The 15,152-nt window shown below is 53.2% G+C and overlaps 4 protein-coding genes across 4 annotated transcripts; 2 read left to right on the top strand and 2 right to left on the bottom strand.

Annotated features, from left to right (window-relative positions):
- Window positions 1–1,733: 1,733 nt before the first annotated feature.
- H6S33_012988 (uncharacterized protein) lies at window positions 1,734–2,787 on the bottom strand (the record flags this gene model as incomplete). The annotated part of the gene is made up of 4 exons (XM_044844347.1): window positions 1,734–2,115; window positions 2,186–2,494; window positions 2,559–2,598; window positions 2,679–2,787. The coding sequence occupies 4 exons, from the start codon at window positions 2,785–2,787 to the stop codon at window positions 1,734–1,736; spliced, it is 840 nt and encodes a 279-aa protein (XP_044694697.1).
- A 2,454-nt stretch (window positions 2,788–5,241) lies between these two features.
- H6S33_012987 (uncharacterized protein) lies at window positions 5,242–6,507 on the top strand (the record flags this gene model as incomplete). The annotated part of the gene is made up of 3 exons (XM_044844346.1): window positions 5,242–5,356; window positions 5,433–5,550; window positions 5,613–6,507. 3 exons carry the CDS (start codon window positions 5,242–5,244, stop codon window positions 6,505–6,507), a joined length of 1,128 nt encoding a protein of 375 aa, XP_044694696.1.
- Window positions 6,508–7,478: 971 nt separating this feature from the next.
- Window positions 7,479–8,991, bottom strand: H6S33_012986 (uncharacterized protein; the record flags this gene model as incomplete). Its single annotated transcript, XM_044844345.1, has 4 exons — window positions 7,479–7,578; window positions 7,639–8,488; window positions 8,560–8,779; window positions 8,845–8,991. The coding sequence occupies 4 exons, from the start codon at window positions 8,989–8,991 to the stop codon at window positions 7,479–7,481; spliced, it is 1,317 nt and encodes a 438-aa protein (XP_044694695.1).
- A 1,162-nt stretch (window positions 8,992–10,153) lies between these two features.
- Window positions 10,154–13,285, top strand: H6S33_012985 (uncharacterized protein; the record flags this gene model as incomplete). Its single annotated transcript, XM_044844344.1, has 1 exon — window positions 10,154–13,285. The coding sequence occupies one exon, from the start codon at window positions 10,154–10,156 to the stop codon at window positions 13,283–13,285; it is 3,132 nt and encodes a 1,043-aa protein (XP_044694694.1).
- Between the last annotated feature and the right edge of the window lie 1,867 nt (window positions 13,286–15,152).

Genomic DNA, 15,152 nt, shown 5'->3' with positions numbered 1-15,152 from the left:
TCTGAAGTCACAGTAATGATCTGTGGCCTCATGTAGGTACTTACTTGGTCCCGTGCTCATCCCCTACGAGCAACAAGCTACTTGCTGTTAGGGGGGAAGGGGACGAGCCTGGTACTTACTCAGCGACATGCGCACCCTTTCCGGCAGCATCAAAAACTCCCAATTAAAATGTCATGTAGCCTTTACAATCTGGGCGCGGCGCGAGAGGGAAAAGCATATATAAGAAAGTGTCTTCCCCGATCACCAAACAAAGTTGAATCCCGTGACCGTCGGGATGAATCTCATGTACCCAGATTCATATCAGGACTCGTCTACCCAAGATCAGGAGAATGGCCCACGGGCCTGGCTTGGAAAAAGTAATTCGGACTGTGTTAAGCATGCACCATATGCCCTGAATTTTGCTTCAGGGTTAAGCAGGCACTGGACACCAGGTATTGCTTAGTCATTTCCTTTAGTCATCATCGTGCTCGCTCATAGAGTAGGCCAAAGGTGAAATTAAGTATTGTCTCCCGCGATAGCAACCATCAACCTCACCATTTCCTTAAGCCCACCAACCACCACCATAACAAATGGGTAAAGCCAGAGGGAATTACTTAATTTCCCCGCAAGTACTTCATACTCGAATTTACGGATTTACAGATTTACATAACAGAGCGTATTTATCCTAAGTGTCATTTTGACAATTGCCCTTCGAAATTGGCGGTTGCAAAGGCAGAATTGACCGCAAAGCTGCAAGGCGGGAAAGGAGGGTTCGAAAGCCGCGCAGCGGTTTGAGAGCCCGACTTCGAGCACTTGCAGAGTAAGTGTTATTTTACTAGAGTCGACTGTATGCTTCAAGGCGTCGCTAAGCGTAGCGCAGCTCCAGTGATTAATCGGGGACGTGGAAAATTATGTCATCTATTCGAGTGATAGTGCGTGATTCTTATTCATCAACCGACCTACAGTACTATGGATTATACAGTCGTCTCAAGTGTGGGTAGCCCCCATAAGAGAGAGCGTGTCTCGGCTTGAATACACCTACCAATTTAGATGGGGCCACGAGCAAAAATCGGCTGTCCGCCTTATCCCAAGGCAGCAACCATGGCCATTGAAACCCCTGCATCTTGTGATAGAACCATTTGTAGACACAAATCATTGAACCAGTCAACCATTCGAGTTTGTCAAGGCAAATAAACCGAATGAAGTTATTGACATAGATAAATTTCAAATTCAACATCCAAATGACATCAAGAGGCACTGAGAAAATATTCTATATTCGCACCATACTATACACCCACACATCTAGGTTTTGTTATGTACACGAACTCGCCTGACTGTTTTGTGTGTAGAAAACTTTTAAATGAACGGTTTTTCAATAAGTAGGTTCGGCGGCCTGTTTAGAAACAAATTCTACATAAAAGTACTGGGCCAAATCCATCAAACAAAAATGATTTAAACGCCGTATGAAGGAGGGGTGGGTATATAATTCATCCCTAATAATAAGAAAACATGATAGAAGACAGCCCCTGTTCCAAAAGCTAAGAAAAAAAGATACCCCCAAACCAGACCGATAAAAGGAAACTGGTCTATTTTTTTTTATGGTACTACAAAACAGACCAAAAGACCAGAAAAATTCATACCAAACAAGCCTTTTCCAAACAAATTACCTAAATCTACCCAATCGTGTAAAATATCATACGTATCCCATGGAGACATTAGACAAGTGAAAGGATAGGTGAGCGTTGATGCGGCAATTAAGCGGCAACATGCGCGGCTGCAGCGGGGTGGCTTCCGGAAGCCTCGCCAGGCTTTCCAGCAGCAGGGGCGTCGTCGACCATGGCGTCGTCTTCTTCATCACCGCCCTCCTCCTCCTCATCCTCCTCGCCGCTGCTCTCGGCCTCGAGATCCTCAGAACCATCGTCGGAGATCTCGTCGATGTCCTTTCCGGCGACAACGGGACCGGCGGTGTCTTCGGCACCGCCCATCTCAACGTCCATCTCGTCGACAGCTTCGCCAACCTCGCCCTCAACCTCGACCTCGTCTTCCTCAGCGCCATAAGTATCGGCATCGTCCTCAGCTTCATCAGCTTCGGGCTGGTCTGGAGGGAATTCTGGAGGGGCAGAGTCTTCGGAATCCCTAAAAAGCGATAACTCTTATTAGCATCTTTATCGCATTTTTTTTTTTTAGGATTAAGAGATAAACTAACCACTTGATGGCAAATCTAGTGACCCTAGGCTTTTCTTCCAAAAGCTTCCTGACGATTCTGTCGATCTGAACTTGCTTAGGTGGCTCGTTGATCAACTCCTCTGAGTCGTATTCGTTGCTGACATAGTATCCAACACGAACGAACTCGCGGCCATCGTAAGAACAAGTGAGGAGGACAACAGTAACCCCGAGAATCTCAGAGCTTGGAAGCTTAGCGAAATTGGGAGGTTCGGCTTCAAAGACGAACTTGTTGACGCCAACTGGGATGGGGCCAACAAGGAGCGAATCGAGCTCCTGATCATGTTCGGTCCTACGACAAGCATTGTAAGTTGGGGGTTTTGGGGAAAATTACACAGGGAAGTAGGGTAGCTTACGAGTTGGCAGATCCAACGTAGGTGAGCTTCCATTCAAGATCTGGTGACAACAAATGTATCAGTAAGGACGAAAACGTAGATGAGTCTATCTACTGCAAAGGCGCAGAGAATTTTTTTTACCTTTTGTAAGACTTTCGAGACACTCAAATGTGATCTCGAATTGGTACTTGTCGGTGGCTTTGGCAGGGTTGTTGAGCACGTTGACTCCGAGAAGCGATACAACAGACATGATGAAAAGAGCTGTTCGGCGGGGTAAATTCGATGGTGGAGGTTGATGGATGATAGATTAAACCAAGATACCTTGGTATGGGAGTGAGGGCGGATGGAGGTGGAAAGGATGGGAGGGCGGGGAGGGATGTGGGGGAGGAGGAGGAGACGAGACAGAGGACAGAATGTTATTTGAAGGGAGGAAGAAGCGGAGGGAGAGAAACAGAAACGGCCAGGCAGACGAATCGCGCAAATGTTTTGATTCACGCGTTGGCGCAAAAGCAGGGGTTGTTGTTGCGCAACCCCACTAACGTTGCTTTAGGGAACGCTTTCCTAGGGTCCTCGCCAAAACATGCATAAATATCGCCTAAGCTTCTACTCTATCGAGAAATTACATGTCTCATTGGTTTTTACAGTGTAGAACGCATATCCGCTCAGAAAAGAAAAATCCCGATGTACACGCACGCACAACCAGGTACGGTCTTGCAAAAGAAGCTTGTAGCAAAGAAGCTTGTAGCAAAGCTTCATAGGCCTTTGAACTGTTCTGCATGGGCGAGGTAACCATCGACCACGATTCAAGGTTTGGTTCTGATGAAGTGTAGACATCTTTTAAGTCCAACTACCGGGGGTTTTTCTGGTTCTTGGGGGTCTTGGCGCTTTCATGTGGTGAGCGTTATCAGAAATTCGTTGACACCTCCGTGTGTATTTGTTCTACGCCCTGCTTCCCGGTTCTCTGGTTGACGTTAGGCCTAAAGCGATTGTATTCTCCTAAAGCATCTCTGTGCTTGGCTTCTCCAAATCCTATTTCCAGAACCCCGATTATGTCACAGCTCGAATATAGTCCACGGTGATCTTTGATATACACCATGGCCACGACTTCGTGTTGATACCTACATATACATATATCTCTTTAACCGTTTATTATGCCTGTTCCATTTCAACCTTTAAGACTTACCTTTAATGCTGGATAGGCCTGGAATTACTGCAACTGGGAAACTTGTGCAATATTGATGGAAGGGAACAGATTGAACGGAAACCATGAACTAAAGAACCTTCTACTCAGCCTTCAGAGCGGGACCAAGCCCAGCTTCTTAGTAACTTGTACCAACACCCCATAAGGGGAAGCCAAAATTTCACAGAGTGATCGAACTCCGCTCCTCTAAATGTCTCTCAGAAGCCACCTACTACAGCTAGCTCCCATATAGCACCATGGGTTTGATTATGAATAGATATACCCTTCCTAAGATAGCAATTGAAGGCTATATGTAGGGTCGATGATAAAAGGTAGGGAACGGTGGCTCCTATCTATTATTTTGTAAAGAATATAAATTGGAAAAGGTTCGCTAAACCCTAGCTCAATAATATTAATCTACCACGACGTACATGTACATCATGACCGTCGACTTCTTCTTCTGGCGACTGCTATAACTATAGCGTGTGTTCTGAGAGTACGAGAAAGCCCCTGCCAAGCAAAGAAGGGTAGGCAGCGCCTGGGTGCTTGGTAGGTGAGGAAGAAGGAACTACATAGACTATAGTCGAGCCACTTCATAACATGCCGGAACATAAAGGCGCCTTCTTTATGCATGAGGATGGGCTCTCAACTTTAACTTGACTCCAAAGGTATACGAGAAGACACTTGGTAAGTAAAGTGGACACGATCACTAGAGGCCCGGACACGAAGACACGGGACAGGAGGGGTCTAAATAGTTTCACTTTTTATCCCGTCATTAAATACGGATTTGAATTAGCTGTCTTAGCTTTCATCATCATCATCATCATCATCACTGTTTGCTCATGGCCTTATTCTTATTACTGTTTGCTCATGGCCTTATTCTTATCAGTCTTTGCCCCCTGATAGTTCTCAAAACTCCTTCCAGCAACGGATCCAAGCTTTGTGAGAGACAGCGACTCCGTACTTCTGGAAGGGTTAACACACTGTGTATATCTTTCTGGGATTACCGAATAGTTTAAGTTTATGAACCTTTCTTTCTACGAGCCTAATCAATGAGTTAACAACAATATTTACGAGCCTAGGGGCTACCTCAAACGTTCTCGTTCAAGGACTGAAAAGTGTATGTCTGTAGGATTATAAACAAACCCCGGTCTATTAGGGTACCGTATCTCTACAAAAACTGGTTCCGTACACCAGATGCTACCAAAAGTCTCATTTTAACACCCCTTGCTGAATAATAATGGTGCATAAACCTTGGCAACTTTTTATGATCGCAGATAGCAATCACAGATTCCCGAAAAGCAATGATTGATTCCGCTACCTTACGTCCCGACACCCCAGTTATTGCTCGCCCACAAAACCCGCATAGCAATCATTGGCCCACCCATGACGTTGAATTAAGCTATTCCTCCGCGACTAGGATCCCCACCCTCGCCAAGGCTCCACACTCTCGGACCTCTCTCCAACAAACAACACCCCCACCATAATATATATTCACACATCTGAAAAAACACACCCGCCAAAATGGTCAAGAAGAACCACAACAACCACTCAAAGGGCAAGGACCGGTACCGCAGCAATCCCCGCGGCGGTAAGAGAGGCGAAGATGGTGAACCGCTGCCAAAGCCGCCGTTTAAAGGTCCGCCGCAACCAATTTCCCGCACTAGAAGGAAAGGAAAAAAGACTGATGTGTTGATATAACGTGTATTATATAGCCGCCGCATGGGACCTGGGTCACTGCGACCCTGAGAGATGCTCTGGCAAGAAACTGATCCGACAAGGCCTCATGCGCGACCTCCCCATCGGGCGCAAATTCAGTGGCGTAATTATCACGTATGCCCCCATATCTCCTCCCCTTCACCGTGAAAGCAAATCATTAACAACCCCCCCCCCAGCCCCAACGGCAAAGGCCCCGTCTCCCAAGCCGACAGACCCCTACTCGAAGAGTTCGGCGCCGCCGTCGTCGAGTGCTCCTGGGCACGCCTTGATGAAGTCCCCTTCAGCAAGATTGGCGGCCGCTGCGAGCGCCTCCTCCCCTACCTGGTCGCCGCCAACTCGGTTAACTACGGGAAGCCGTGGCGACTCAACTGCGCGGAGGCTCTGGCGGCGTGCTTTGCGATCATGGGGCATCCGGAGTGGGCGGTGGAGATACTGCGGCCGTTTCCGTATGGGGAGGAATTTATGCGCATGAATGCGGAGCTGCTGGAGAAATATGCGGCGTGTGCAGATGCGGAGGCGGTGGGGAAGTGTCAGGAGGAGTGGCTGGCGGGGCTGGAGAGGGAGTGGGAGGAGAGCAGGAAGAATAAGGATGCGGACCTGGAGGGGTGGGGGGGCGGGAATCTTAATAAGATGCCTGTGGTGAGGGCGAAGAGCGATAGCGACGAGGATGAAGATGATGAGGAAGAGGAAGAAGAGGAGGAGGACTACCAGAAGACAAGTGGGCGCAACGTTGACATGCCCCCATCCGACGATGACGACGAAGACGAGTACCAAGAGTACCTCCGCCAGAAGGTCCTCGCCTCCAAGACCTTTGCAAACCCCGTCTCCACCAAGTCCCCGGCAAAGCAGCAACACACAGAAGACGCCCATACGCACTCCCACTCCGACAGCGACGAAGAGTACGGGAGCGACCAGGACGACCACGGGGGCATCTATGATGCCGCTCCTGTAGTGGTGGAGGAGGAGCTGGGACCGTCGATAATTAGGCCGTCGAATAGCAGGCCTGATGAGCTTTCGGCGGTGTTTTCAAGGGCCGTGATATCGGCGCCGAAGAGAGGGTTGGGGTCGTAGGGGTGATTGTACATATGGTAGTAACTATTGGAGTTTTGTTTTCGTTTGTGTTTCGTTGTGTTTTGTTGTGATGTGTGGATGTGCGGAAATGATTGAAAACCAGGTTCGTTTAAGCCGATATATGTTGTAGCTGCCGCTAGCTAAACGACCAGGCATGCCAAACACTCCCAGAATCCAAAGCTATTCCTATCCCACATGTCGCGCCCACGGACCGTGCCTTCCGGCGCCTGTTTAGGCGTTGCTGAATCCCCAATATATGGTAAACAAGCGTCTACCAATCTGACAGCCTTGAACATTGCCACATGTAGCCTCGTCCCGATTTACTTCAATATTCTTCCTCGCCCATGAACGACGTAGGCGGGGTAGAGATAAAACCTCATGGCCACCTGTGTGTTCTTCATAGGATCTCACTCGCCACCACTCTTCGCTGCGCTGATTGCGTGTTGCGCATGCTTTGTGGTGGAGATCTGTAAGACTTGAAGCAAGGGGTTAGTTGGGGGTGGAAGAAGAGCGTGCAGAGATTGTAACACGATCGGTGTGATAGTTGGTCTTGATGGGTCTACTTCTAGTGGTGAAGGTTGTTGGCTGGGATATGTGTTGCAATTGTAGTAGTGGGCATTATATCATTCTCGCTGGGCTGTTGGGTCAGGCAGCGGGTCTGGCAGGCACCTCGAAGACGAGTGAGATTTCATGAAACACACACACACACACACTCTCTCTCTCACATCACATAGCTTCACGTCACATAGCTTCACTTCACTTTCACATAACCACGCACAGAAACCAAGCATAAACGCAGCTAAAAGACCCCACTGGAAAAATTACTAGTATACAAAAAAAAAAAATAGGCATCTATCCCTCATCATCAATCATTACCCCTCTTCTTTTCTCCCATGTCCCCCATCCCCCCCATATCCCCCATATTCCCCCGCCCCCCCCCCCCCCCCCCCCCAAATCCCCCCCCGTGTCCACTACTTCAAAAACGCATCCCCACCCCTCTCCACAATCGCCGCGCTCCTCTTCGCATCAATAAACAAGCTCTCACACTCATCCACATCCGCCACCTCAATCCTGGCCCTCCCCGCCACACGACTCAATATCATCGCCGGCGTCAGCAGCTGCAGCGCATACCTCAGACTCGTCCCCACGCCCCTGGTCGCCAGCCTATCAATCGCCGCATCCTCCACGTCGATGCCCTCCGTCTTGGCGCGGATGCGCACGATCGTGCGTATGTCCGTGAGGTCGTAGGGGTACGTAGGGACGATGAGCAGCCGTCCCAGAAGGTCCGTGGGCACGCCGTGGGCCGAGGCGATGTCGGTGGTGCCGCGGATGGTGCACACGCCGCGGTTGGACGCGAGGATGACGATGGGCGCGATCTTGGCCTCGAGCGCGCGGTTGAGGTAGGTGAAGCACTCGATGTCGAGCATGTGCACCTCGTCGATGAAGAGCACGCCGGGGACCAGCTCGGCGACCCCTTGGTCGATGTACTTCTCGACGACCTTGTTGATCTCGGCGCGCAGCTTGTCGGTGATCTCGGTCTTCTTGGGCTTCATGAGCTGGCCCATCATGGACATGATGTCCTGGCCGCCCTGGGGGCGCGCGTTGGCTACGTCGAGGTCGTGCAGGGTGACGTCTTGCACGATCTCTTTCTTCTTGTGTACTTCGCCTTTGGGGATCGGCACGTATTCTTCGGCTTCGAGGTCGAACTCGGTGGCGTAGGCGTCGCTGCGGCCGACGCGCTTGACGGCGCCGGTGTTGGCTTCGATGTAGATGACGTCGCCGGTGGTGACGCGCTCCTTTTGGATGCTTTCGTAGATGCTGGGGTCCAGGCGGAGCTTTTTGGTGCCCTTGCCGCTCTTGAGGCCCACGATGACGTGCGAGATGGTCTTGCCGTAGCCGCCGAGGGGGTTTTCGGCTTCTTCGGGGGTTAGGTCGGTTACTTCGCCTTCGTAGACTTCTTTGGTTTCTTTGACGCGGAGGCCTGCGGGTGGTGGGTGTTAGATTACTGCCTTCTTGCTTGATTGATTGTTATATGAGGGGGGGGGGGGATACCAATGGCCCGCCGAAAGTTCTCCATCAGCGCCTCCGTCTTCTTGACTTCAGCCGAGTAGATCTCGCTGCCCACGATCGGGCGGAACGGCACCTTTGTGCCCAGCTCCTGCGAGATTGCGAGCGCGAGCGCGGTCTTGCCGGTCCCGGGCCCGCCGGCGAGGAGCACCGCGCGCCCAGACATCTTTTTGGCCTTGATGAGGTCGACCACGATTCCGCATGCCTGTCCATTCCCAATGCGTTAGTAGCTGGAGGGAAGGAGGGGGGATAGTAGCAGTGAGGACTGACCTCGCGGGCGGACTCCTGGCCTACAAAGCCGGCGGACGACTTCTCGGCGGTGCCGTCGGGCCGCAGGCCTAGGCCCTTGATGTGCGTGTGGGCGGCCGTGCGGTTCTCGCGGGGGCTGCCGGTCTTGACTTCGCTGATTGTCACCATTGCTGTGGTGGTGGTGGTGGTGGTGGTGGTGGTTGTGTTTGTATGAGAGATGGAGGTATTAGAGACTGGTGAGTGAGGGGGTGGGAGAGAGAGAGAGAGAGAGCGGGATGGGTCTTGATTGTCGTTGTCGCGTTCTGCTCAACGCCCGGTGGTTGCCGCCAAGCCCTGGCGGGTCACGCTGCACCGCCAAGCCGCAGCGCGCCGGGGCCGAGTAGCGAATGCGGTGCCGGGAATGTGCGACAAGCCGTGCAAGGGAAGGGAAGGGGTGTGTTCCCTGCCAGTAACGCTGTGGCTGTGTGGGGCAATCATGGGCCGTCACTCGCGCTTGCTAGCGGGTGGGCAATGATCACACGACAGCTATTTGTGCGTTTTGCTGCTATTCTATGGACGTTTGGCCACAACCTGGGGACGGGCGGGGAGGGACGAGGAGCGTGAATGCTGTGTGTTTGGGCAGCCTATTGGTGGTGGGGGGGAGCAGGAATTGGGGAGAGGAGTGTACGTCTGGCGCTATAGCTAATGGCAGAGGTGCCGAATGGAGATGGCCAGAGGTCGGCAGCCAGTAGCTTCGGCTCGCTCAGTGCGAAAGGCTAGATATTTGCAGCAGCTGTCGGTCTTCTCTGGACGGCAGTGTGACATTGAATTTTAGTATTTGCGCGGTGGTAGATACATAGCGTGCGAGCAGAGCAGCCCTCCTTCTAGCTCTTCCCTCGTCTCTCTCTGGTTGTCGCCTCTCTCTCTCTCTCTCTAGCTCCCCAAGTACAATAATAGACTGCAGTGGGGTTTCGCCGTGCTTCCCTTCGTCGCCCCCGCTGCTCTCCTCCGTTTGTTTATATTTCCTATTTCCTGACGAACCTCTGCTCCTCTTCCTCTCTCTCCATCTTTCTGCTAACTCTCACTCCACCACCCACATTCGCTGCCCACTCATTCTCTCCCCGTTTGCCCCGTCTCCCCCCCGCGTTAGCGAGACTCTCGCTTCTGCTTTATCTGCACACACGCACATCCCGCCCTGCTGCCTGTCAAGCAAGATCTCGCTAAATTCGTCATTTCTCTTTCCCTCTTCCCCCCCCCCCCCCCACACCCACAATTGTCACTTTCCCATCCACTCTTTCCCGCCCCACCCCACCACCATCTCTCTTTCACTTTCCCTCCCGCTGTTCCCGCAATGTCTCAGCCACCCCCCAACCCACGCACCAACCCTCACCACCCCTCCACCTCCACCCCCACCCCCACCCCCTCCTCGCAATGGGGCGATGAAGTCACCCGCCGCGAGCACACCTTCCGCTCCACCACCCCGCTGCCCCACCCGCCCATCCCGCGAGCCCAACGCACCTACGAGCCGCCCCCCAAGCCCGCCTCCCTCATTGACACCCCGCCGCCCAAGCCGCAGATCTACCTCGACGAAGGCTGGCGCGAGCGTGCTGCGGCCACGGCACCCCCGAAAACACCCGCGCCGAAAAAGACGGCCGCGAAGAGGAAGCCGGCGCAGCGCAAGAAGAGGGCGAGGAAGAATGATGTGGACGAGCAGGAGGAGGAGGAGGAGGAGCGGGAGAATGGGGACGGGGCGGGCTCGTCGTCGATGTTTGGCAGCTCGCCTGTCAAGATGCCGTATGCAAATACAAATGGCAGCTCCCCCATTACGCTACAATACGCAAGTGCAAATGCAAATGCAAATGGCAATGGCAACGGCATGAGCTCCCCCATCAAGCTCCCATACAGAAACGGAAACACAAACGGCAATGGCAGCTCCCCCATCAAGTTCCCATACACAAATGGAAACGCCGAGAACCAAAACAGCACCGCTGCACCCTGGAGCTCACCACCCGCTGCCAACCCCAACCCCCAGTGGAGCATCCGCCAGGAGATCGAAGCCTCGCTCACGCAGCAGCTGCCGGCGAACGCTGAGCGCTTCTCATCACCGGGCCCAGGGCCAGCACCCAGAAAGCAGGCCAGGACCCGTGGCAGGTCGCTGGTCAATATATACCACGACCAGCACCCGTTGAGCACCACACCTTCCCTTGGGGGCAGCAACAGCCTCCTGCAGCATAATGTAAATACGCAGATGCAGATGCAGATGCAGATGCACGGCCAGGTGAATGGGCGTATGCAGTCAAACGGGATGAACCCAAACCAAAACCCGAATCTGAATGGGGGCTTCAAAGGCTTCTACCAGCCTTCGGCTTCGGCTTCGGCTTCGTCGGGTCCTGGGGGTGCTGCAGCTGCCGCTGCCGCTCAGCTGTATGGCAATGGTCAGAACAACGTACCGGTGAATGCCTACTCTATGAACCAGATCCGCCATACCGCTGCGGGCCCTCCTGGACAATACCAGCAGCTCAACCGAAAGCCACCCATGATCCAGAACAACGGGTACAGCAGCTTCCAGAACCAAGGCACATACAACTACGGCGCCCCCATCCCCATCCCCGCGACCACCGGCCAGCTCCAGAACACAGACCTGAGCAGCTTCAAAAAATACCACCCCGCCCCCGCCGGCCTCCAAACCCCCCGCCACGTGCTCAAGTCCAACGGCAACGGCAACGTCAACGACCAGGCCGCCGCCGTCCCACAGCCGCAGTATGCCAACCCCGCGCTCGCCGAGTACGTGGCGGCCCAGGGAGACTTGGGGGACTTTCGCAGCTTGAATAAGTACAGCCCGGACATACCGCCGCAGGGAGGCCCGGCGACGCCGCAGAGCCAGCTGGAGAGGCAGAGGCTGGAGCAGGAGCTGCAGGGACAGGTGTATGCGCAGTGGAGGCAGCAGGTGCAGCAGCAGCAGATGCTGCAGATACAGCAGCAGCAGCAGCAGATATTGATGCAGCAGCAGGTACAGCAGCAGGTACAGCAGCAGCAACAGCAGATACAGCAGCGCCAGGTACAGCAGCAGCAGATACAGCAGCAGCAGATACAGCAGCAGCAGATGCAGCAGCAGCGGAAGGTACAGCAGCAGCAGCCGCCTCAACGCCAGCAGCCACAGCAGCGCCAGGTACAGCAGCAGCAACCGGTCGATTTACAAGCCGCCCGGGACCGCGGCATGTTCGGGTTCGACCCGGGCATGTCGCAGAAGGACAAGCAGGCTGCCATCAACAGCAAGCTGCTGGAGGTGCATGCGGCCAAGAAGAGGAGGATGCTGGAAGCTGCGGGGGGCCCGCAGACTAAGAAGGGGAGAGTCGGCGAGCAGAATGTAGGACCGGCGATGGTGCAGAAGCAGGCGGTGCAGAATTATCAGTGGCAGATGAAGCAGCAGCAGGGTGCTGTGACCTACAATAACGGTGTCGGACCGGGAGATGGCAAGACTAGTATAGCTAGAACTAGCCAACAGGGAGTGATCAGGTCGAATGGGTTGGCACATGCTGCTCCTGGAACTCCAAATGTTGGTTTGCAGGAATCATTGGCTCAAAGTGCGGTTCCTGGCCAGGTCGAGCATGGGGGAAATGGGAAGCAGAGAGCAACGGACTCTGCTGGTCAATGTTTCGGGAACGGGGGAGAAATCGCTGGAGCTGGCGGGAACGGTGCCGCTCAGAACATAGAGAATCCGATGGCCTCCGTAGCTTCCAGGTCTAGGTCTCTATCTGGTTCTAGTGGGAACACGGCCCCCGTAGTTTCTAGGTCCCGTTCTGGATCTAGTTCTGGTGGGAACATGGCCGCTGTGTCTCTGTCTCCTGGGTCTCAATTTGGATCTGAGTATATTGGAACCGCTCCTGCACCGACCCCCGCGGGAAATAGTTCGGCAGACTTTTCGGACTACAATAGCGTATACCAAGGTCTAATGGCTACGGATACTATCACTGCCACCCAACCCACCGCCAGCCCGCAGTCAAACAGCGTGTCTCTCACCCCCGCGGCGACACCACCGCTACTATACCCCACCGCCTCCGCCTCCAGCGAAACAACAATCTCCCCCTCCGCCCCGCCGCCAACGCCCGCACCCTTCCAATACAACCCCACAAGCACCCCGATCGACTTTGCCTCGCAGTCACTGCCCGACCTGATGCAGTACCTCGGCGGCGACATCACCACCGAGGAGCTGCTCAGCATCCCCGAGGAGGAGTGGAGCTGCGACGCGGTCTTCCTGGAGGCGGCGGGAATAGCGGACCCGGACTTCCCGGCGTTCGAGATTAGGGCGCCGGATGTGCCGCAGCTGACGCCGCCGGCGGTGGTGGATCGGGGGAGCGAGCTGGTGTTGGAGCCGGGCTATTTGTCGTGGGATGCGCCGGCGATCTTGTTTAGGCCCGGGGATGAGTTTGTGGCGAATGGCGGGATGGTGGGCGATGTGGAGGATTGGTGGGCGGCGAAGTAGAGGATGGGAGGAAGAGGAAGGGAGGAGGAAAGGGGGAGGGGGGGGGGCGGTGTGATTGATTGGTTGACCGATTAGGTCGAGACGGTGAGAGGTATATAGATGAGGATGCATATATATACTCTTTACCGAGGTCTTTTTTCTGTCTTAAATTTGGTCGGATTGGATTGGCGCTTTTTTCTTTTGGGCGAGGGTTATCTACCTGCAGTGTTCTTGTGTGCTATATATATCCAGCTGCTTTGCCGACTACTACTACTATGTTTTCTTCCTATCTTTTCTTATCTTTTTCTTTTGATTGGATGGATGGATGGATGGACGATATCTTGTATCTTGTGTCTGGCACTCTCAGACCTGCTAGCTTGCTACTGTCTGAGTCATGGCTTTTCTTCTTTCTTTGTGTTTTGCATTTTCATACGCTGGGACGGGCACTATTTTTATAGGCCTATGTTTGCGTGGAGTATATGGATTTGGGTTTGGGATTTGGGAAGGGATCTGGGAGTGGGATTTTACACTTGTAGCTAGACTAGCTTGCGTTATCAATTATAATTATTAGATATCGATGCGAGAAGTATCAGTTCACCCCAAGTACTTAGCTAAGGACTATGAATCTTGCGGGTTGATATGATTGAGTTTGAGCTGAACATGTAAATTGGCTGTGGAAGAGTGGCTTTGTGGTGTTCCTCGTTTGTTGGTTGTGACCTTTTCTGAACTTGGACTAAGGGTGGCAATTGGTGTTGCCAAGAACGAGTGAGAGGCTGTGATTCACACTAAACTCATGAACCTCGGCCTTCGCGACCCACAATGAATAGAGCCAACGACGCCAACTCATAACCCCGCCAGCGACGGACATGAAAACCATCCCACCGAAACCCCTTCTTCATCACCCCGGTAAGTTAGATAACCACTGTATAGCACTAGATGCATGGTACAATACATCAGCCGGTCGAGCACCACCTGTGGGGAATAGCACTGCGGAGAAGTATCAGCTATCGCTAGCTGAGGAGTCTCTCCTGTAGCGGCATGTACTCACGGCATGTAGATACTATAACTACTGGGTCTTTCTGGGAGACCGCCGGGTTGTTCTTTCGCTGGTGTTGTTTGGTGCAGTGATCCTGAGGATGAGGGCTGATTAGAAACGATCTCGTACCGATATTCCAGACGCTTCAGCTCCTGGCTCGTAGTTGGAGTTGGGTAGCTAATCAACCGTCGAATGATCCATCGCGGTGGAGAAAGGCTAATGCTGTAGGTGGTGCAGAATGCAAGTTACTGTGAGCCGTCAGGACCAGTGAAAGGCGGTTGTCAGCGGGGCACTGTGATATGAGTGGTTCGTATGCGTTAGAATTCCTGGTAGGAGTCGCTCGTTGCGAGTGGGGGGTGCGCTGGAAGAGGAGATCGTGCCGGAAGACGAAGAACCTTGGCCTTATGGCTGGATGAAGGAAAGGGTTTATAAGAGTCCGAAGTATCTGGAGGTCTTTAGCTATGGTGCGAGAGGCCTTGGGGGGCGACCTTGTAATCCCTGTTCACACCAGTTCAGTATTATAGCCCTTACAGCCATAAAGTCGAGTTAAAGGTGAGGCTCTCCAATGTTTGCTTCCTGGAGCCAATGAAAGAATTGACTGAACTGGTGTGTACAGGGTTGACAAATTCGCCCTCTACTCCCTCTTGCACCATAGCTTCGCCTGAGGGGATAATCTCCCATGCCGGCCTCGAGACCGGTTAAGAAGAAAGGTGGACGAAGCTATCCTCATAGCTTATCTCGAACGGCTTGGCGGTGCACATTGCATGTACTCTGTAAGTCTCCACTCTGCTCCCTCTCAAGCGCGTAGGACACACTTAAAGACCACATGGAGTGGGTGACTCTTACGAGTGA

This window comes from Morchella sextelata (genome assembly GCF_020137385.1).
Source record: "Morchella sextelata strain SCLS chromosome Unknown scls_9, whole genome shotgun sequence".
NCBI lineage: Eukaryota > Fungi > Ascomycota > Pezizomycetes > Pezizales > Morchellaceae > Morchella > Morchella sextelata.
This window is presented reverse-complemented; position numbering and strand designations above follow the sequence as displayed.